Consider the following 23284-nt stretch of genomic DNA (forward strand, 5'->3'; position numbering starts at 1 on the left):
TTTTTATCTTACTGTCTTGGAACTCTGCAAAAACAGTGTCCATGTAGATGGAGAGAACACAGTAGAGAAGGCAAAAGAACTAATCCAAGAAAAAAAAACCACCAAAACAAATGATATCTAGGCAGTATTCAAAATTGCAAAATCAAAATCCCCAGCTTAGGCACCACCTAGCTCCTGGAGGCATCTAAATTCCATAAATGCCTCATTTGCCTTTTCTCTGTGTTTGTTTGTTTGGGTTTTTTAAAGTTATTTTAACACCCCTCGGGTGCTGAGTGTTATACCTACGTGCCTGCCCAAAACTGCTTGAGGCTGATCATGATCCAGAAGGAAAGCACCCTGGCCCCTCAGCCTCCCCAGGTGCTCTCGGAGCACACCTAGCACACACGGACACCGTAAGATCGAACACCCGGTGGCAGCTGCCACTTTCTTTTGAAACATCTCATATAGCAGCTGAATGGTTGGAAGGCTTAGGGATCAAAACCTGCTTCTCTGTTTTATCCAACAGCTGCTTTATGCAGCACACCGAGAGGTTTCAGGAGAGGCTGTCACCAAGAGTGAACACTGGTGGTCTATAGCCATTGCTTCCTTCACGTACTCTGTTTCTTGTACCGAGTCCGGAATAATTATCCGCACCGTAGCATGGCTTATATGGGAATAGTGAAGAGTGACCCTTTCTCCTGGCCCTCGCCTGGGGGCCGATGGTTAGTGCCTTCTCTGGGAGGGGGAGGTTTGAAGTGCCACAAAGGGAGGAAGGAATTAAGGCAGGTCTCCCGCTTACTTGGGCTACTGTTTAAAAGCAGGGCACGCTGCTGCTTCCTCCAGGTATGGCTCGCCCGCTTGTACGCAAGTGGAAGCGCGGCAGTTCGGTGGCAGAGGAGAAGCACCTAATTTTGGGTCACGTGTGAGCATAGGCAGTTCCTGGTAGCTCTGAGCAAGGTACAGAGCTCCTCAGGCAGGAGAGCCAGCGGCGTTTCTCCTCTGGCCAGCCCATGCTAAAGAAGTGGCTCCATGCTCACAAGAAGTTGTTTTGCAGCCTCGGTGGTGACTGACTTTTCTCAGAGGCTGCAAAAGCACCAAGGACCCTAACCCCGGGATCCACCCTTGGAGCAAGGCCCTTAAAAGCTGGGTGTTGCAGCGCGCGTGTCTTTGGTGCCAAGTCTTTTTTGGAGCTTGCTGCAAGTAACTTGTGCAAGACCTCCTGCATAATGGCTTTGCAGAGCCAAAGCCCAGCCTGTCCGGTGGACTACAACCCTGCTGGGTCCCTGGATTTTCAGTTTGGTGAGGCTCACAGGACTGGAATTGGTTGCTTTTTCTCAAGTTTTTCTTTAAAAAGATCTTCTAGCGTTGCTTCTGTGGAAAAGCATTTCTGTTCGTTGTGTGGTGCTGGCGTGGGACTCGCTTAACCTGGAGGCCGGGGTCCATCCCGTAGGACAGAGGAGGAGTGCCGCCCAGCCGAGCCCTGGTTTCGCTGGATCCAGCTGCGGTGGTTTAGGTTTCTGGCTGAGTCTGTCTGAAAGCGGCACAGAGCAAAACACAAAGAGAGGGAGGGTCGTAAGTACCCCCATTCTCTCCTGATAATCCCTTAAAAAATAATTGCAGGCCTAAACCTCTGGCCTCCAGCAAATTTTCCACTCGATTAGAGGCTTTTGTGAAGCGGGGGAAAGGGACACGCAGACTTGCACATTGTGCCGCTGCCTGAAACTTCCAGCTGGGATTTTTTCCATCAAAAGGGGATTTTAGTAAAACCATTATAAGGGGCTTAGTCACAGAAAAGCAGTTGAGCTGAGACAGGGGTAGATTAGCTTTAACATGCTTGTTTTTGGCACCAGGGACAGGGTGGAAGTTACACCCAGCCGCTCACATGCAGCCTCCCCCCGTCTGGTTGAGTCCCTGGCAGGTGTGTGCGGGAGATGATGTCCCCGCTCGTCCCCCCGGCACGCCGTGTCCGAAACCGGCAGAGGTGAGGGGAAGGGAGCGGGCAGCCGAGGCGCAAGCCCTCGCACCATGTGGTCTGGGTCTGGAAACCAAAAGTTGCTGTCGCTTGCTTGGTCTTTGGTGTGGTCCGGGCGAGTTTTTGCTAATGGATAGGTGCCCCTCGGGAAGGAAGACCTTGAGGGGCGATAGCATTTGCAGCCTTAAGGACCGTGTGCTGCCCGCGCCTTTGATCTGCGTGGGTGGTCCCCGAGTGACGGCAGGGACGGTCCTGGTGAAGATGTAGATAGAGCAGCTGGGCGAGCTGCAATCCGAGCCGTACCTGTTGTTGTGACGGGACATCGGCCTCCAGGGCTGTCAAGGCGGCACTTTTTGTCAGCTCCACATTTGTTTGGTGAGGCTTGCCGTTGCCTGAAATAAAAGGCGCGATGGCTGAAGAGTCTGAACAGATAGGGATGGCTTGTTGGAGCAGTTCCTGCTGCTGGGAGCTCTTCCACAGCCCGCACTCGTGCACCCAATGCTTCTGGGGCTCTGGGTGGCAGAGCCTGGTGTGGGAAGGGTAGAAGATGTCCTCTGCACTTAGTGTTTCTCTGTCCTGACCCTCCCTCTCCAGGGCTACCTTAGGCTTGAAAACTCATTTCAGTTGTTGCTGCTCCAGGTGGCAGAAGCCAGCAGGACTGGAGGTGGGAGAGGTGGATGCCAGGTGCTGTTTGGCCACTCACGGATTTGGGATGTAACCTTAGTCAAGTTGCTTCCACCTCTCTTTCCCCATTAGTGATGACACTTCGCTTTTCTGATGCATGTAATGAGCCATGCAGCAGCTAATTATTAATTCCAGTAAATTATCAGGTATAGCTTCTGAAAAAGACACCATCACTGTATCTGTAGCAGCAGTGTGAGAGGTGGATAAAAAAACCTATTCAAGTTTAGGTGCTAAAAAGCACATGCGCATACAGCTCCAGATGCCTTAATCGCTACAGAGGTATCCCACGGAGTAACCATGCCAACAACATAGCAAAGCCCTGCACAACAACACTGAACTAAAATAATCCAAGCATTAATTTAAGTTTGATCCTGCTCCGTTACCATTCTCATGCTTTCATGCTTTAAAAAAAAAAAAAAAAATAATTTTCTTAGTGTCAAGCTATAGTTACGCCGGCTGTGGCTTCCCGTTTGGCCGGGGATGAGTCGACTCCACCGCCCCGGGGAACCGGGGGCTCCGCTGGGGCCTGAACGGCCCCAGCGGAGCCCCCGGTTCCCCGGGGCGGTGGGCGGTGGGTTGACCCGGGGAACGGGCGGGCGGCGGCGGCACTCGGCGGGCAATGCTGCCGCCTGGCGGAACGGCGCCGCCACTGCAGGCGGGACCCGGCCCGGGAAAGGCGGCGGGGGAGCGGGGAGCGGGGGGGGGGGAGCCGGCGGGTCCTCCGAGGTGTTGGGAGATGGGGAGGGAGAAACCGGGGATGGCCGGTGGCTGTGCGGATAGGGGGAGGAGGAGGACGCTTCACCCAGCCCACGCTGATGGAGAAACCCCGCCGGTATCGTAGACACCATTCGCTTTGCTCTTACCACGTTGTCCCCAACTGGTTTTACTGGGTGTTTGGGCAGACAAGCGGCCCAAGGGATCTGGTTGTCCCCGCCGCCTCTGGCCAACCCATACAGGGATCGGTGGGGCGTAGGGCGCTTTGGTCAAGCGGCTGGAGGTTTGCCGGAGCCGAGAGGCCCGCGTCGCATCCCAGGCGGCTCCAGGAGCCTGGAGGAGCGGAGGAAACCAGCTCGCCTTGTGGCACAAGCAGCCGTACGGGACTTTTCCCCAGCGTGTGGCAGGAGGAGTTTATAGCGCTGAAGCTGGGGTGCTGGGCGTGCAGCTGTGGCTGTCAAGAAAGGAGATAATGGCAGGGTTTTATTGCTGCCGGACGCTCGGTGTTTTAGCTCACCGAACAAGGCGAGAGGCTGCTGGCTGGGGAGCTGCAATCGGCGTGCCTGTGTGGTGCTGTCTGTACACCCCTGGCGTCGACCTGCCAAGCCCCTTAAGTTGCTCAGGGGTTGTAAAGCTGGGACATTTTGAGGGAAGAAAGAGAGGGGGGAAGAGGATGAACCTCAGATACAATTTTTTGGCCTTTTGTTAAAGCTGGGAGGGGAAATTGCTTCATCTTCAAATCACTAAACTGTGCCTGGAGACTCAAGGCTCAAAGGAAAGAAAATAACTAGGAGGAATTGCCCATTTCTTGATCCGAGTTAGTTTCTGTAGCAGAAGAGGAGTTTGGTTTATGTCTCAGTAACCCTCTCACGTGGAAATACTTGCTCAGGGCATATGTCCAGGCCCTGGTATTAAACTTTTGACACTCTTTCCAAAACACGCCCCAGATTTTAGGGAATCTTTTAGGAAAATCCCATTTCCGTTCATCTTTCTGTCGTGAGGACAGATCAGATTTGGATCTTTCGAAATCTCCATGGTGCTATTTCAGGTTGGGCTGCCATTGAGCTAATGCAGCTAATGGTAGATTTAATTAAAGAAGGGGGAGAAGCTCTAGCGTCCCTGCCAAGCGTGGCTGGAGTCTTAAGTTCTGGCACGGGAGCCCGACGAACCCTCTCCAGCTCTTTCTTTCGTGCAGCTTGGGGCTGGGGAATTGAGCGGGATGGCCTCGCTGGCTGGCTGCGGCCGGGAGCGTCATGCAGCCCAGCCAGCAGCTCTGGCATGGGGCCTCGCTCGTGTCCTGAGGGGTCCTCGCATCCAGCCTGCACCACCCAGCTGAGTTTATCGATTATCTTTTTCCTCCACAGAAGCCACTGCTGAAGAGCCGCTGGCTAAAAGAGTGGGATTTAAGGTAGAGGAGGGAGGGAGAGAAAGCAAAAAAGGGTCCGCTTTGCTAGAAGCATTGTGCGTACGTATGTAGCGAGGCTGCCAGATCTGAGGGACACCTACGCTTGAGCTGTTAATGGCAGCCTGTGCTAACTTCTAGCTTTGGTTCCAAAAACTTTGGGTGTCTTGGCCACCCAGCTCTCGTTTTAACTCTTCCCTGACCTCCAAAGGGCAGGTTCAGCAGTAAGCTCTATACTGTCTAGCACAGAGATCACCTCTTGTCCTAGCACAGGGGCCAGGTGGTTTGCATGACAGCTGCCCCATGACCCCGTTATTTATTATCAGGGAAACAAAGGACCCCAGAGTCACCATGACAAACTGATTCAGTTGAACCTGTAGTGTGGGGCAGGAAGGTATAAAATGTATAAATCTGTCATTCACGGACCTGCTGTCTGCTAGTCCATACAGTAGGACCCAGGTGGAGCCTCCTTTTCCTCCCCATCTCCCAGGGAGAGGAGCCAGCCACTGGCTCTGACCGGGGAGCAGCTGCTGCAGCAGCCCAGGGACCCCCCCCCCCCCCCCCCACAGGACTTCGCTGCAGCTTGCGAGCCGGCATCCCCCGCTGCTGCCCCTTGGTCCCCGGCTGCCTCCTCTCCTGACCAGTCCCTTCATCCCTCCTTCATGTCTCCTGCTCTGCTCCACTTTCTGCCACCGCCTCTTGAGCGTGGCCCCTCTGCTCCCCACAGCCACCGGTCCACAAAGCAGGTCCCTGGTTCATCCTCCGTGCCCTGGCTTGCGCAGCTGTAGGCAAGGGACCCTGCTGCCCCAACTGGCACGGCTGGGTGGGCTGGGAGGGCTTTTGCTCTTTTGCTGGGCGCAGCAGCGAAGGCTGGCACTGAAGCCATTGCTGGGGACCGCGGGCTCGCTGACACAGATGGGAGACTTCCAGCTCGCGTCCAAATGCGGGGGGGTGAGGGGTGGGTATGTTTTTCTACCCCAGTTGCCAACTGAGTCATCTTCAAAAATACAAGAGCGGCTGGAGAGTGAAAATGAAGTTTCCTTGTTACCCTGAGGAGTCATGTGGTAATTGGTCTATGGTTGTTGGCAATGGATTATTTATTTTAAGAAACCCTTCTCTACTAGTAAACGCATGCGTTCCCCCAGCCCTGGCCTCGCTAGACAGGGAGGCCTGCGTCTGTGCCCGAGGTGGTGCTGTCACGCTGCGGCAGGAGAGGAAGGCATGAGGAGCACTTGCTCCATCTACGGGAACAGCCCAGGGCATCTAAACGCTGGGCTTCAGGGAGGCTTTGGTTTCAGCAGCTTCCTTTGGCTTGGGTTGCCCTTAAAGAGCATGCCAGACCGTGGGCACTACTTTTGGCTTGGTTTTTTTCTAAGTGGGGAGAGGAAGTTTGGGGTTTTTTTCCTAAGAAAAAAAAAAAAATCCTGTCTTAGTTCTGATTACAGAACTTATGAGCACACACGTTATATTTAGACATAGATGGCCCACCATTATCCATGTGAACACGGGGCTTAATAAGGAGATGCCATTTTCACTCAAATCCAGCAGAAACAAACCTGCCTTGAGAGATGTATCATTCCCCATTCCTGGCTGGAACTGCTCCCTACCCCAGGAACATTTATGTTTTCAGCGGTAATGGGAACCTGATCTGGAATTCCCGTTGTATATAACGTTCATACATACATCCTCTTTTTTTGTCAAGAAGTTACCGTAAACTTTTTTCTTAACGCAGGGAAGACAGACCCCACACCTCCCTCCAAGTAGAGGAAGATGGATATAGTGTCAGGCTCAATTAGATCCAATTGTGGTGGCTTTCCCTAAAGCGAACAATGCAGCTTTTGTGATGGACTCCCAGCAGAAAGCTTGGAAGTCTTGGAAAGGAGGAGGAAAAAACAACACGCACCCCAAAGTCCAAACCTTGAGATAGTCCAGGTCCTTGGGGTGTGGAGGAGATGGTGTTTCTTTTTAAGAGGGCCAGAGCTGGGCACTGTTTTCCCCTTTGAAATGCAGCGCCGACATAAAAGGGGTGAGGTGGTTAGAGCTGGCAACAAAGAAGTATGCTCGGTCCAGCCTCAACCAAAAATACCTGTGGAGGCAGAGGCTACGCAGCCGGGGCCGTCCGGCCCGGAGGCGGAGGGGACCCCCTTTGGTGGGGCATCCGACCCACCTGGAGCAGCCCCCCAGCGAGGGCTGCCGGAGCGGGGTAGCGCGGGGGAACAAAGTGGCCTGCTCAGTGCTGGAAGTGCTTAAAATGCAAATGTACAGGAACTTCAGACCATCCCCCTCCCTCCTCCTCCTCGGCGCGGAGGAAAGCAGCTTAAATACAGCCAGGCCTGGAGAGGAATGTTAAAAAGAGGGGAAGAATCGCCCTCCTCCTTTCCATAGGGACCCGGGCCCGGCCAGATTGAGTATGCATGACTGAGCAAGCAAGCAAGGACAGCTCCTCTTTTAACTTTCCTGAACAATGGCTCCGGCTTCTTCCACCATTTCGCATTCCCCCCTTCGAGGCAGGAAGGGGGCAGCGGGACGAGTGAGCCCCGCCGCCGGGCTGGGGGGAGACAGGCTTTGTCGCTGCCCTGTAAACACCACTTAAGCTCCATCTCCAACAACAATAAAAAACCCACCTCGCGGAAGGCTAAAAAGGGACCCCGTTGGGTTAAAAGTCATACGCTGAGGAGAAAGATTATGGTATAGGACAAAGGACACCTTAGATTATTCAAACTTTTTTTTTTACACGTTCCCACTTCCTCTTTAATCTTTGCCTGGGCAGCGGAAACCAACCAAGACATTTTGGATTCTCCAGGCCCTTGTGCGCTGGCGAGGGCACGGTTTTTGGTGGCTGTCGCTGCTGGGCAATGTTTTTATTTGATGGGTCTTCCACCCAGGGTGGGCCTCAATTTAAATCACAAAAAAACTCTGCCATCTACCTGGAGTGTTAAAAAATTAGGAAACACAGCCCTTCTGTCCCCCCTCCCAAACACTTTCCTGTACTGCCGAATACTCGATTTTTCTGAGCTTCAGCACTTTTGGTTTGTCTGACCTCAAACTGAGCTGACACCTCACGCCAAGAGGCAGCTGAACTTCGTTTCTCCCCATGGATGCCGCAAGTGCCCTTGCAGACAAGGCTGGTTCTACCAAACCCCTTCCTTACAAACTCTTCATGATGATGTTACTCAACATCCTGCACAGGAGGCACCAGGCTCTCTTCCTTCCTTCTCCGCCTCCGTCACCCACTGGAACAAGAGCGAGCAGCCCCAAACCCCCAGCATGAGCCATACAGCGTACTTACCAAACCCAACAGATAGATAAATAGATACATGCCTTTAAAAAGCACAGACAACACAGATACGGCTTTTTTTTTTTTTTTTTTTTTCAAAAACATACTTCATATTTCCTCTTTTATTATATAAATATGTTTAACCTTTTTACTGTAAGAATATAAAATGTTTTAAGAGGATCTTTGTTATTTTTTTATACAAATTCACAAACAGTACAATTAATCCATAGGGGTCTCTGGGTTTGCGTTAACTCCGTGGTCTGGCCTGTTACTGTGGAGGATTTGAGATTTTGAACAGATAAGCAAAAAAAAGCCAAGATATTTTTCTTTAAAAAAAAAAAAAAACCAAAAACAAAACTTACTCTTCCTCTTTAAAATAATAATTAAAAAAAAAAAATCTAAAGACCCAGCTCCATTTTATTGACAGAACAGAGATAAGACAGATGAACTTCAGTCTCCTCCCTGTCACATTGCAGCCTCAGGGCCTGCAGGCCAGCTCTGCTCCTTTCCACCTATGAACAGGAAGCCTGGCATAGTGACCTTTTGTAGGTGATTTGGGAGGGGAGGGGAAAGCATTTGCATATATCTATATATATAAATTTTTTTAAAACGAACTTGCATTTTACACATTTCTGTTAACAGTAGCCCAATCCTCAGCGTGGATTCTCACATGTTACATGTTTGTGCTAGAAGAGTAAAAATGCAGAAGCACAGTTTGGGTCCCCAGTCCCCAGTGAAGAGGGAGGAAGAGGCACAACCAGAATGTGAAGGTGGGACACAGTAGGGTAAGCTTAAAACCAAAAATTTAAAAAAAAAAAAAAAAAAAAAAAAGGGGAGGGGGGGAGGGAGAGAAAAAGAACAAACCCAAGGGGCATTATTCCAGTCTAGGCACAAAAATGTTTCAGTCTCAAAATCTCTTTCCTGTAAGAATTCCAGGGCTTTTGAGGAGAAGAAAAAAAAAAACCAAAAAAAACCCTAACAAATTAAAACGAGGTAGCCAGACATCATATATATATTTATATATATAGAATATATTCAGCAGAAAAAAAATGTACTTAAAAAATCCACAAGAACAGCAACTTCAAATGTCTTTAAAAATAAAACCGTGTAAGAAAATGAATACTGTAAAGAAGAGAATGAGTGAGGAAAACTGTGATCAGTTACAGGATGTAAGCAAGGGATAGGTGGGAGAGTAAGAGGCTGTTTTTGTAGCAGTAATTTTTTTTATGCATTTCAAAATAAAAACGGGTCACAGTATCTCAAATGAAGCAGAAATGAAGCTGGATATTCTTCCTCAAGTCCCCTGGGTAGAGGGGAGCTAGCCACCCCTTCTACCCACTCACCCCTGACCCAAAGAGGAATGGATATGTAGCTGGATATGTCTATCCCTGTTGCCAAGAAGAAGGAGGGGAGAAAAAGAGAGAATGATGAAAGGGAAGACGAGTCTCGGTAACTGTCAGTGTCCCCCAGTGCACGGGAAGGCTTAACAGACTGGGGTCTGTGTCCTGTCCCCACAGAGAGAGGAGAAGGAGGAAATGGTATCTTCATCTCCAGTAGAGAGATGGGGAGAAAGAAGGGAGTGCCTAGGCTTTTCTGTCAACCGTAGTGCAGGATGACACAGAAATATACTGACAAAAGGAGAGGCTGTAGCTGTCCCTAGTCTCAGTGCAGTGGAGAACTGGAATAGCAGGAGGTTGTATCCACCCACAGCAGAGAATAACATGGAACTGGAGATTGAAAACAGATTTAAAAAAAAAAAAAAAAAGAAAAGAAAAAAAAAAAATCAATGTACCTAGGGAGCAGTATTTCTGTCACAATTCCCAGTTGACAGGGGAGGGGCAAGCGCAGAGGTGGAATGGTTATTTTACCAAAAGCTGTGTCTGTGCCCAGTGCAGGATGACTGGGTAGCTGGGTACATAAGTGTAGCTAGGAAGCCTGTTCTGCTGTTATTGTTTGTTCCCATCTCCATTCCCACTCTCCTTTATATAAGCCAAAAATAATCTATTCTGAATACATGGCAGAACAAGGGTCTGTCTTTATCCATCCTTAGTGCACGAGGGGATGGAATCAGGGAGTGGGGATAAAGAGGGGTGTCTCTAGCCCCAGTGCATAAGTTTGGGCTTCTACCTCTTCCGCAGGGAAGGATGCTGTGGGGGAAGGGGGGGCTCTGTCTCGCCAGCGTGCAGCTGGAGGCACGACCTGGAAAAAGGATAGGTGCTTTCTCTCTCTCCTCCTGCCCCTCCTTCCTCCTCCTCCTCCAGAGCAAGGGTAGGTAGGCAGCACAGAAGGGTTGAAGGATATACTCTTTTTCTCTGTGTTCCTCCCTCTGGTGCCAGGGTGCGTGGGTAGCGTGGCTCTGTGCATGCCCCTCTCTCTCTCTCTCTCTCTTTCTCTCCTCCATTGCAGCAGTCAGTCAGTCAGTGAGTCCCTCCAGAGGAGATGGAGGTCTCGGGGCACCCCCCTCCTCTCACCTGACCTTCTCGCTCTCAGTCATTTCCCAAAGTCCCAGGTTGAGCACCTTGAGGCAGGGCAGCTGGGTGATGCGCTCCAAGCCCCGCTTGGTAATGCGGGTGCAGCCGTAGAGGTCGATGCCCGTGAGCTGGCTGAGGTGTTCGGCGATGAGCTCCAGGCCCTTGTCGGTGATGCGGACGCACTGGCCGATGTTGAGGGTGCGGAGCCCGTGCATCTGTCGCACCATGCGGTTGATGCCCTCGTCGCTAATGTGGCAGGAGCAGAGGGAGAGGGAGCGCAGCCCGTCCAGGCCCTGCGCGATGTAGGCTAGGCTCTGGTCCCCGACCTTGTCGCAGAAGGAGACGTCGAGGCCGGACAGCCGCAGGCTGCCCATGGCCAGATGCATGATGCCCGTGTCGCTGATGTTGTCGCAGGAGCGCAGGTTGAGGCTGCGCAGGCTGCTCATGTGCGACAGGTGCAGCAGCCCCGCGTCCGAGATGCCCCCGCAGAAGCTGAGGTTGAGCTGGCGGAGGCGGCCCAGCCCGCGGGCCAGGTGCTTGAGCGAGAGGTCGCTGAGCTTCTGGCAGTCCTGCAGCGTGAGCTGCTCCAGGCCCAGGCAGCCCTCGGCCGCGCTGCGCGTCATGCCGGCCAGGTGCCCGATGCCCACGTCGGAGAGGTGCCGGCAGGAGCGCAGGTTGAGGCTCTTGAGGCGCTGCAGGCCCCAGGCGATGAGGAGGAGGCCGGTGTTGGTGATGTTGCTGCAGCCCCCCAGCTCGAGCACCTCCAGGCCCTTGAGGTACTGGGCGATGCGGCCCAGGCTGCTGTCCGTGATCTGCTTGCAGAGGCTCAGGTTGAGCGAGCGCAGGGAGCTGATCTCCGCCACGAAGGCGTGGCCCAGCCCGTTGTCGGTGAGGTTGTAGCAGCCGCTGAGGTTGAGGCTCTCGATGTCCGCCATGCCCTGGATCACGTAGCTCAGGCTGCGCCGCAGCGACAGGATCTGCACCCGCCGGATGCCCCGCGCCGCCAGGCTGGGGAAGAGCGAGGGGTTGGCGCGGCGCAGGTGCAGCTTGGCCTCCACGCCCCGCCAGACCGAGCGGTGGTAGGCGGCGTCCCGCCAGGCCGTGCACACCTGCGCCGCGCGGCCCTTGTCCCGCACCTCCAGGTACCCGAAGATCATGGCCAGCAGCTCGGGGAACAGGCACGAGATGTGCGTTTCCATCGCACGCCCGCGCCCGGCCGCCCCCGCCGGCGCCGCGCTCCTCCTCGCCGCCGGGCCCGGCCCGCTTCCGCTCGGGGCCCGCCCGCCTTCCGCTCCGCTCCGCGCCGTGCCGCGCCGCGCTCCTCCTCGCCGCCGCCGCCCCTCACATCGCCGGCCCGGGCGGCGCGGCCCGGCCCGCGGGAGACGCTGCTGCGCGACCGCCGGCCCGGCCCGGCCCCGCGCCCTGCGGCCGCCGCCGCCGCCTCTACCGCCGCGCCGGGCGGGCCGCGCCGCTGCTGCCGCCGCGCTGCTGCGGCCGCGCCGCCCCGTGCCGCATCGTGCCGCCTCCCGGCGGGCGGGCGGGTGCGCCCCGGCGGCGGCGGCGGCCCCCGCGCTCCGTCCCTGGTGCCGGCCGCCGAGCCCCGCCGCCTCCCTTTGTCTCCGCGCTGCCGCCGCTCACAGCCCGCGGCCCCGGGCCGCCCGCATCCCGCGGCGGCGAGAAGGCAGCGAGGGCAGGGGGGTCGCGCCGGCCCGGCCCGGCCCGGCCCGCCCCGCCGCCGGTACCGACTCCGCCGCTCCGGGCCCGGCCGCCGCCGGCCGCCTGCTCCGCTCCGCCGCGCGCCGCTCGCTGCTGGGCCCCGGCGCCGCGCTCCGGCCGGGCGGGAGGGGGAGGAGGCGAGGCGAGGCGGGGGGGGGGGGGGGGGGAGGAGAGGAGGGAGGGAGGAGGCGGCGCTGGGCCGGGCCTGGCGGCGGCGGCGCCGCTCGCCTTCCCCCCCCCCCCGGCCCCCCCCGCGCCGCTTGCGCAATGGTACGATCCGGAACACTCCGAGCCGTCGCCCTGGAAACAGCGCGGCCCATTCGCTGCGCCCCGCCGTTAACCGTTGCTGCGCCCCGCCGCCCGCCCCCGCCGCCCCTCCGCCGGCGGCGCCACCACCACCGAGGTCCCCCCCCCACACACACACCACCCCCGAGCGCCGCCGGCGGACCTCGTCCCCCTTCCCGCCCTGTCCGTGTGGAGGAGTCGTGGCTGGGCGCTGCGTTGTCACCCTCGGGTGACTTGTCCCCGCCTGGGCGGGGGTGGCGGAGCGCTCCGTGAGGGGAGGGTCGAGCCGCAGATGGCAGCCCCGCTTCGGCTCGGGCCCGCACCGCAGCCCGGCCAGCCCCCTCGCTTCGGGCCTCCCTTGCTCACCCGCTCGCCATGAGCCCCCGGCGTCTGCCAGCGGCCCGCCTCAGCCGTGGGCCGCGTTGGGCCGGCCGGTAAACAAACCCTTGAGCTCTCTGGGGAGCCCCCGGCCCCGTCAGGAGGGACAGGGGCTCATGCTGCTGCACGGGGCGGCAAGGGGAAAGCGGGCCACTGCCTCGGCCGTGCCGGGCGGAGCGCAGGCCGCTGCAATCTGCGGCTTGCCCTTGAGACTGCGTGATGGCCTTGAGGGCCAAAGTTTGGGAACCTTCTGTCTTGGCATCCCTGCAGGAGCGATAGGAGCGTGGCTGTAAATAGCTCGGAGATCTGGGTAACTGTCAAGGTTGCTAGACCTCTGGGTGGACCGTTTTAGGGCCTCCGTGCTGGGAAATGGAAAAACGTCTGAAAATGGCTTTCAGCTAATGGTCTTCTTGAGCTAGCTCTGAAAATTGTTGAAGTATCACATAAACCGTGTGAAATTTCCAAGTGATTTCCAGCAATTTCAAGAAAGAATGTTTGAAATCCCCATTTCCTACGTGTCTGTAGCCTTGTGTAATGGTAACTGTGCATGCTTCAACACTGGGCAGTACTGCGGCAGTGTTAAAAATGGGTTAAGTTCTACCAGAGATCGGTAAGGCTTTTCAAAACAGTTTCAGAAGAGCAGGGCTGCCCTTCTGTGCCAAAGAGCTGTAAAGAAAAAAATAAAGTTCACAGTTGTTCAACACGACAGGGCGCATTTTTAATACTGTTTGGATTACTAAAATACTGCAAAAATCAGCCTAGTTACTGGCGTGTTTGCTGTACTGAGACTTTCACTAACCTGAAAGAATAGGCTCTATTTTAATCATCATCTAAATTTATCTGCTACAGAAATGCCCACGGCTCCATCTTCATGTACAGATTCCATATTAGTAGACGCTGTTGACTACTTAGAGGTTGAAGGTTTAGGTTTCATTCTGCTTTTTTCTTTTTGCTTTAAGTTGAAGGCAAGGCGAGTTGAAGGACTCCGAGGCCCTGATCCTACAGTGAGATCCCCATGCATATAAGCATCGCTATCAACGTTAGACTGTGGTTTGGCAACGCAGAAGAGCCAGCAGTACAACTCCTATTACTGGCTCAAAAATGGGGTGGCCACATGATGTGAAGCGCTGACCTGGTATTCATTCACTCTGCCTGCTCAAGTTAATTCAAGAAGTTTTTGACAGGTTAACTTTTTACTAGCAGTCTTTATGCCGGATCAGGTATCACTGTACACAACTCCAGCCAGATCAAGTATCGTCTGCACCCCTGCAGCTGGCATACGGCCAGCGCAAAATTGGCGTTGGCTCTGTATCGTGCACTCTGGCTCATTCAGCAGAAGCGTAATCACGTGCCTTGGCCCAATCCCAATCAAATTTGTACTCCTGGGTGATCCAGAAATGCATAGACCTGGTTTTAATGATCGTGGAGCCACAGTCCCACACAGACGCTGTACCGGGGTGTCACCCAGTGTGAATGATCTTTGTAGCATTATTTATTTAGTTTTGTGCTGTCGGAGAAAGGGTGGTTAACTATCAGGTTAATAAGAAAAAGATTAGGGCCAATTGATTTTGCTGAGCAGCCGCACTGCAGATCTACTGTGCTCAGACTAGTTGTAGACCATGGCAGCCGAAAAGGAGAATTTCTGTGAAGTGAGGAGCAGGTGAAAGGTGCGGCGTCTCGCGGGCCATGTGGGCCTGCCTTGGCGAGGATTGCTTGGCTGAAGACAGCGGGATCGCTTACGAGAAGGCTGAGTCCGGTAGACATCAGGCAACATGTGAAAGAAATGTGGTACAAAGGTGGTGTTGGTGTATCTTAGTGATTGTTGCATTACTCATAACTGGCAAAGCTACAAGCAAGTTATACAAGTCATTCTGAAAGAGTGCTAATGAAGTCTTTTACCGTATTATCCTGAATTTGACTGCAGAATCTTACCGTGGAAATAATGCGGTATTTCCTCTCTCTTAAGCCTTTCACCTTCAAACCATGTTTGAGGGGGAGTAGGGAAAGGCGTGCTCTTTAAGGCATAAAAGCTTACCTGAAATACTTTTTTCTTTATGTCTTAGCACATTGTGTCTGTAATGCCTGTTGTGTGTAACCAGCAATAGAAATAGATGATGCGTTAGAAAACAGATGATGCATTTTCTGGAGGCCCTGAAGTTCCCTTTCTCACATGTTGCATACTTTGAGCATCTGTGCTTCCTTGTGAACAATTAAGATTTACACGTTAAATGGAACAGCCCTGGAATTTAGATTCCTAATCCTAATCTACTGTGGGTTTGGTTTTTGGGGGGAGGGCACAGAAAGGATTTTTCTAGTAGATTTTTATTTCTCACTTTGTCTAAGTGACAGATGTTTGGAAATAGAGGTTTAGAAAGACAAAGTAAAAGTGCATGAAAAGGACCAATTTATCACATGGTTGTTCAGTTGACTTTGTGTTTCCAGGAGTAAGGAAATATGTGCCATGTTTTTCATGATCTCATATAGTATAAATAGGAGGTGGTAATCACCATGCGATAAACTGCGTTTTATTAAAAATCCCTGCCTGCCTCGTATGCACTCTGACAGCTGATCTGTCCCCCTGGAACAGTCTGCAGCACTCCAGCCCCTTGAGCAGCTCCCAACAGCCGCTTTCTCTTTCTGAAAGCACTTGCCAGATAAATGTTTCGTTCTTTTTTTTTTCCCCAATTACACCGGTGTTCAGCGGAGGCTGGACAGTTTTGCTTGGCAGGGGTTCAGGAGGATCTGCATAACTCACTTGTGGCTTCTGCAATTGGAAGTAATTCGTGCTGATAAAGCTGCATCATCATCTGTCCTGCATCTTCTATTGCATGATTGGGCATAAAGTCCACCCGCTCTTACTGCAGCTCCCATCTCTCTCTGTCCCTATTTGTTTCTTTTGCTTCTCAATTTGCAGAGTAACTTTTGGCTCAAATTAATTATTTAAGAGATAACAAATACAGAGTCCTTCCTTACGCTTCCTTTTCTTCTGGCACCCTACTCCTGTGCTTCCTGCATTTTTACAGCTTCAGCCATGGAATGGAACACTTGTGAATTTACCCACAGGAATCTGCTTGGCATTTGGCTTTTTCTTACCTGTGGGTGGTGGTCACTGGTACTGCAGGATAGAAATGACACAAAACCGCTTGAACAATAAAGCCCATGCCCCACTAATCCTTCTCTCTGTCTTTTGATCCATTTAGCCTTAAATTAATTCCTACAGTAATATATTTCTCTGCCTTGCTTAGCTAACTGTACTCCTTTCCCTGAACTGGCTCCTTGAGGGACTGTGTTCCTTCTTGCCTTCTCTTGCACCCTGCAGTCGCTAATCACTCCCATTGCCCCACCTGACCGCGCTGTCCCACATCCCAGCACCTGAGGGGCAAGGTAGCTTCATCCAAGGGAGCAGAGAAGGCTGCAGGGAAGGGCTATAGAGGCTGCTCAGATTCGCATACTCACTCGGTGCAGCTATGATGGTCAAAGGAGTATTAGGCACGTAGGAGCCCATTGGGTCCTCATTCATGCACACAGCTCTGGCTTAATGAGTAGTTCAGTTACGCTGCTTTGTGACTTGTTCAAGTTCTAGTGTCAGCCACGCTCCACAGAGGGCTACAGTTGTCCTTCACAAATTGGCTTCCCGACCTTCTTCATTAGATTTGAAGTGTGTCCACAAAAATCAACTAAGCCTTATACAACCCGTGGTCTTAAACTGGGTTTAAAGTTGGTTTAGTGGAACTTCTTAAAAGTCAATTTGGGGAATGGTTTTTGTGTATGAACGAGACCAAAATGTCTTTTTGCATTGCTGACACCTAAGCCACCGTCTTCTGACATGGCTTAGCAAAATGAGGCTGCCAGCTTGTCATGGAGAGAACATGGTGCTCATCACTGTTTCACGCTGAGTGGACTCCTGACTACTACTGTAGTGCTGTTCTGCTCTTGGCAAGGTGTCACAGAAGCTGCGCTAGGGTGTTTTAGAGGTTCCTTTGCTTTCTTGAACATAAAGCAGAAATGATCCCCTAGAACCCTTCTATGAAGGCAACCAGTAATTACATGACAAAGATCTCTATTAAGAGTTAGGCATTTAAGTGTAGGCAGAACAGATGTGTAATGTGCATATTTTAGATACATAAGCATATATACATATCTATGTACGTGCATACAGAGGTATATAAATCAGGATAGGGCTGTTACATGAATGGATTCCCTTTGGAATTCATGCTGGTCGTGATCTTTTTTTTGACCAGAGATTATAAAGAAAATGTAACTAATCAGTGGGTTATTTGGAAATTGTAACATTAGGATCCTCTTGCATGTAGAGGTCAAGCTTAGGTCACTGTGAAGCTTTCCTTAAAAATAAAAAACTGGTGTTTTTTCTGTACTTTGCAGGTATCATGTCTCTTAATAGGTGCTACACGGGTCCTCCTGCATAAAGTAATTCCAATCTGCTGTGTGTTTCATGGTGTTGGGGATGGCTTATTCAAAATACAGCATACTGTGAATCTGTGGTTAGGTGCTGGGGCAAAATTCAGAGGTGATGTGTCAGTGCAGACTCCGGCTCTAAATCTGAGCCTTTGGGATTTGGGTATTTTCTTCAGGTTTTGATTTTACTTGTCAGTCAGTAGCTGACAAGAATATAACTATGCTGGTATGAGGAGGAATGATCAGAGGATGTAAAACGTGGGAGGTCTGGACTATACTCCCAGTTTTGCCATTAATTGGCCAGTGACTATTGCTGCTGTAACAGACTGAACCAAGCATAAATAAAAGGATTGCTTGAAGAACCAAAATAATACGTTATGGTCCAGGCAACTGCACTTGAGTGCCATGTACGTATCATGTATGTCTTGTCTGCTCTTGTGGGACAGGACTGTCTGGTGGTTAGAGCAAGCGACCTGGGCCCTTGGCCGCAGGCAATTCTCTGACTCTGCCACGCATGTCACACCCTTCGTGGCTTATAGGAAGCTCAGTACTCAGTGGTTAAAATCATCAAAGGGAAAGTGATCTGGGAGGGCAGGATGTAAAATCTGAAACCTCAGCACTTGCAGTTGATTGCATTGGGTGCTATTTTAAACGTTGGGCTTTGTCATTTCCTTATTAGCAGTACCAAAGAAGATGGAGATGGCAGAAAATACCTGATGTAATCATTATTATTAAAAGCAGTGGCACAAAACCAAAGAGACCTTTCAGGTAGTAATTCCTTTGATAAGCCATTCCTGGGAATTGAACTCTGAGACCTCAACAACTCTACCTAAATGGGGCAGCCCCTGCAGTCACAGCAGAAATATTTGTGTCCAGCGTGCTGTGTGGTACCTGTTACAGCAGCAGGTTTGTGAAATCCTCTGTAATGGCTGTTTAGTCCAAAACCTAGCAGAGACGGCCGGACGCTGTGTGTGTGTAACTCCACTGATAGCCAGCACGTCCAGCCTGGGACAGAGGAGATGTTCTGGCCTTTGGCTGAGGTTGGAGAAGAGTAGATGCAGCCTCCCCTCTGCCGAAGGTTTCCATGCAGTCAGGGCAGATAGAGCAATACTGGCCCCCTTGCGAGTAAGGCTTATTTGGCTATCAGGGAAGCTTCTTGCTGTCCTCTCTGTCAGAAGCTCCAAGGAAGAAAAGGCATCAGTACCTGGGTTTGTCCCTTTCCAGTCAAGCCTTGCATGGGGCCCCAGGAGCGAGGTGCAGGGATGGGTAATTCATATATTCCTGCAATAGCTAGAGTTAGAGGAAACCTCACAAGAAGGTAAACTCGGCCCAGGGAGGGTACAGATGTAGCTGTGTGGGATTTTTGTAGCCATGGATTGCTGGAGCATTACTTTTAACTCCTCCCTCTCTGGACCATGGCCACCAGCACATTTTCAGGTAGTAAATAGCATTCTAAAATTGGCAGTTCACTAGAATTGGACAAAGTTATGTCACCTGCCCTACGAGCATCGCCTCCAAAGAAAGTTCTTTGAGGAAAACTGAAAAATAGGGCAGTACTGTTTTGAGAACATTCTGTGAAAATCAGTCACAGTTAGAGCCCGGCACAAACTGCAGGTGAGAGTTACAAAATACAGTTTTATACGGAAGGCAGGATAAAGATATAAAATACAATTTTATACTTAATAGAGGATTTGCATTAGTTCTGGCCAAAGGAAGGTTACTTTAACATCTTGTTCCTCAAAGTAACACTGCAGAAACTGTTGGTGCTAAATTCCCCTGATTTTCTGAAGGTAAGCTGCTGCAACTCCAATGGATGCGCAGAGAAGTGGTGGCAAAAGGAGGTGCCTTTCAGAAACTACTTTCAGTCTTGTTTCTGTTCTTGGGTACGTGTGGACACTCTAAACCCCCATTCAAACTGCTTAATTCACCAATGTATGTTACCTACCTGCTCATGACAAAAATCTTGAAAATCCTCTCTGAAAATATGAGGGTAAAATTAAGGGCAGATGCAAACAGGGTGGGAAGAAAGTACAGAGTTCACATGTTGGAGGTGGAAATATAAATGGGTAAAACAAGATCTGTGTTTTATGCTAGTTCTTTCAACTTGTTTCTACACCATTCAGAAAAAACACAATAATCCTTTGCCTACAGTATAATGTAAATTAATCTTCTATGTGACCAGATTCTGTCACGTACAATGAGAACACAACTTTCTTTAATCCAGATGGTTCCAAATTTTTTTTAAAAATGTGTGTGCACAGGAAAACGTAAGCTAGAAATACTGCTTTTACTCTTTTTTTTCCCCAGCATACATGCTGACTAAATTATGTGGAAAAGCCTCTTTCTTTCCACTATTTCACCCCTGAGATCTAGTATTTTCCTAGTCTTGTCGGTGGTGGTGTTCCACACTTTTTGCCAGCAATCCTGGTCTGTATTCTTTATGTTCCTTTTGGAACAGTAAATCCTTTCTTAAGAAGATTATTCCTTGATGCCCTGAAGCAGGAAACATAAACAAAAATCTTCAGAGGTATTGAAACCTGTGAAAATATTTATAGAACAGCAATGGTTGCCAGGATGTGGGAGACAACAGGTAACTAAATAATACTCCTTTGCATATCTGTAGCACCTCTCCTTTGGCAAAATGAGAGGTCTATGTAATCATGTAATACCTGCAGCTTCGCATCATTTTGTGTTGCTTCACAGGTTTTAGCCCCGTTGCATCCGTGATGAAACTGAGCCCCAAAATGTATCTTCCGCATGGATGGGAAGTTAATACCTGCGGCTTAACTTTGTTTGAAATCCTGCATGTTTGGGCTCACACTGTCTCACGCTAGGTGCCCAGAAGTATAGGCATGAAATCAGTTTTTGGAAACTTAGGGCTGAATGACTTTCCAGCGTCACATGCTGGGTTTGTTGCAGGGCCAGGAATACAGCCCAGATCTCCTGGCTCCCTACCCACTGCCTGAATGGCAAGGCCAGTCCTCAGCTCCGTTTCAAGGGATCCTAGAGAGCACTGGCATTTTAGCAAGTCAGCTGGCAACTTCGCTATGTTTTGTTTAGAATGGTTCACATTCTTCCATCTAATTCCCACACTGAAAATTTCCAGCTTCCTATTTTCCCTGAGCTGTCCCGGCAAGATGTATTGAATATGCAGATGTGATGGCACACACTCACACACGTGCTTTTCCTGAAGCAACCCTTCAAAGTTTGTTCTGGATGTTTGTTTTACTCCAGTTCCTCTAATCCCCAAAGTGACATTAAACAGATTTTTTTGTTTAACCTTTGTATGAAACGCTCTCTCTCCCTTTATTTGTAAGGATATGCAGTTTTAGTTACATTTTGTTATATTCCCTTGTGCGTGGAGGAGATGCTGTGTAAATGAAAACATTATAATTATTACACACCACGCACAAATGTCTTCTCAGACATCTCCCATACATGCCTTCTCTAGAACATATTTTTGAATGTGCACGTGACTATATTTTCAAACCCATTCATGTAATAAATAACTGCTTTCACGCTATGAGTGTTCAGCAATATGAAGGCAGTTCACTCGAAGTCTTGGAAATACACCTCAAAGGCAACTGAAATTGTAACCTGACCAAGAGCAGGAACAGGAGGTAGGAGGCTTGGTAGCCCGTTTCCTAGTGATGAATCTCTCAGTACAAAACTGGCACTGGGCTTGACTGAAGAACTGCACACTGTCAGCACAAGTGAAGTAAAGACAATGAAAAAGCTGGCTTCTGCTTCAAGTAGGAAAGTTATTTTGCTGCAACAGCATAAATCCTTAATAGGATTTCTTGCTTTCCCTGCAATATAGAGACTCAGGCAATTCCTTCTCTCCTCCTACACCTTGCCCACTGCAGGGATGGGTGCATGCATCCTCATACACCAGCTTTCTGTGGTCCGCACCTGCAAGCAAGTGTGCAAGACACCACACACATAACCCTTCTATGCAACGCAGCATGCTTCCCTCACCTGCAAGGCGAGCAATCCTTGCCTTCTCTACAAATACACTATTTTTTGCAGGACAAACACATTTTTCACTGTGAGGACTTTGTATTTGTCCAAAAAAACCAAGATTGTATTCCAGATGTACAGCCATTCCACCTACAGAAATTCCCTAGCCCTGTCTAGTCAACATATTCAGTAACGTACTGCCAGAGAGAATAAATATGTTCAAGATAATGGGGAAAGGAATCTCTGGTACTGTAAATGTCCTTTTGGATGGTAGCATAAAAGAGATAATTTTAATTTTCTCTATTTGTGTGGCAGTTGCAAGAACTTAACCTACTGGATTTCTCCCACTGGGTACATGTTTTCCCTTTAGCTTCAAGGGAAGAATAAACACAATTCTTTCTTTGAAAAAAAAGCTGTCTCCTATAGACTGTTCTCTTGTGTTTGGTAAGTTTTGCCTGAGGCATTACTATGAACATGGACTTAACTGTATTTACATGTTTTCACTGAAGGATCTTTAAATGCATTAGAGCCTGTAACGTATCACAGCATCCACAGGCAAGATCACAATACCGGTCCTGAACTAAATTTACCTCCCACTGGCAGATGAAGAAACTGAATTTCAGAGTCTCAGTTATAACTCAAACGAGATGGCTAAGCAAATCAGCAGCGGTGCTGGGAAGACAGGGTCCCGACCTGAGCCCTTGCTGCAGTCACCAGACACAAGGTCAGATCCCCACCTTGCCTAGATCAGCAGGGCTCCAGACGAAATTACCGCAGTGAGGACTGTTTGTGCCAAATCGTCGGCTTTGTACGTGCTCCTCGCTGGAAATGCCAATGCAGTGCAATTTAAGTGCCATGTGTTATATGGCCAGAGAGTACCATTAGCATAAAGGTGTGATGCGGCCTCAGTGACCGGGGAGGGGAGGCAGGCTGTCCCTGTGTTACCGAAAAAGCCGGTTAAAGAAACTCTAAGACTCGATTTTGGAGTTTTAGAAAGCAGGCATTCTTTATTGCAGTGCTGGGTGCACAGGGGATCGCTCCACCTATCATGCACACCGTTACCTACAGCAAGCAGAAAGTTATATTATTCCAGTCATACATATGGATATTATCATTTACATAGTGTCCACCCTTTGGTCACGCACAGTGTGGGTCATCTCTTTCTCCTAGTTAACTGGCCTTGGCAATTTTTAATTACAAAAACTCAGCAGAGCTCAAACCTTATCATCAGGCCCCAAGGCACATCAGGCCCGAGGCCTCCTGTCTGTTGGCGCCTTTAGCACATACCATTGACAAAGCTCAAGGTTTTTCTTATCTAATTAGTACATACCAAAATTTTGAAGTTTTCAAGGAAACAAAAGTTTGTTCGTACAGCGATACAGTAAAATTTTCCTTCTCTGCCTTTGTTCAAGGCATCACCTGCGGGGGACTTGACCTGATGTCCACCTTGTGCCCAGGGTAAAGTTTGGCCACAGGAGAGGATTTTAGCCTCAGTCTTCCAAGCTCTGTTTGCTTCTGAGGAAAAGGCCTTTCCCTCTGATAAATTAGCACATGATCGTATACGTACCTGAATTTTCACCAGGAATGAGAATCACTCAGCAGTTGGTTGTTTCTGAGACCTGGTGACAATCTCACGCCATCTGACGCTGTAGGTGTATGATCATTCAAAGATGTCATCAACCCACATTGCGTCAAAAGAAGCAGTCCTGCCCTCCCTCAGTTCTTGATAGCAAACTGGATTGAAAAACTAGTTGGCATTAGAAGTCAAAATATCCAAGTGCCTTTCTGAAGTTTGCAGGATCATAACGATCTGAATCGGGTGCCCTTATCCAGCCCAGCTGCACCTGCTGCAGGAACGGTGACTTTAAAGTCTATAGTTGAAGGGCTGCAAAATGTGGGTACTACCAACTGGGGTCTCAGAACAGCATAGGGTCAAATTCGCCGGTGTCCATCATTCATGGGCTTGTACACCACTTTCTGAGTAGATGAGGTGTTAGATAAGAACCTACATTTTCCAGATAATTTAACCC

The 23284-nt window shown here is 50.4% G+C and overlaps 2 protein-coding genes across 2 annotated transcripts in view; one reads left to right on the plus strand and one right to left on the minus strand.

Annotated features, from left to right (window-relative positions):
• The window catches only part of WNT5B (Wnt family member 5B), a 76315-nt gene that overhangs the window by 26355 nt on the left and 26676 nt on the right, over nt 1-23284 (plus strand). The gene's annotated exons all lie outside the window — the stretch shown is intronic.
• On the minus strand, nt 8309-12308 carry FBXL14 (F-box and leucine rich repeat protein 14). Its single transcript, XM_009926072.2, has one exon. It carries the CDS (start codon nt 11696-11698, stop codon nt 10496-10498), a length of 1203 nt encoding a protein of 400 aa, XP_009924374.2. The 5' UTR covers nt 11699-12308; the 3' UTR covers nt 8309-10495.

Source organism: Haliaeetus albicilla, chromosome 19 (genome assembly GCF_947461875.1).
Source record: "Haliaeetus albicilla chromosome 19, bHalAlb1.1, whole genome shotgun sequence".
NCBI lineage: Eukaryota > Metazoa > Chordata > Aves > Accipitriformes > Accipitridae > Haliaeetus > Haliaeetus albicilla.

Excerpts from the sequence above, each read along its gene's own strand:
- FBXL14 (XM_009926072.2), bottom strand. The coding sequence starts at position 11,698 with ATGGAAACGCACATCTCGTGCCTGTTCCCCGAGCTGCTGGCCATGATC.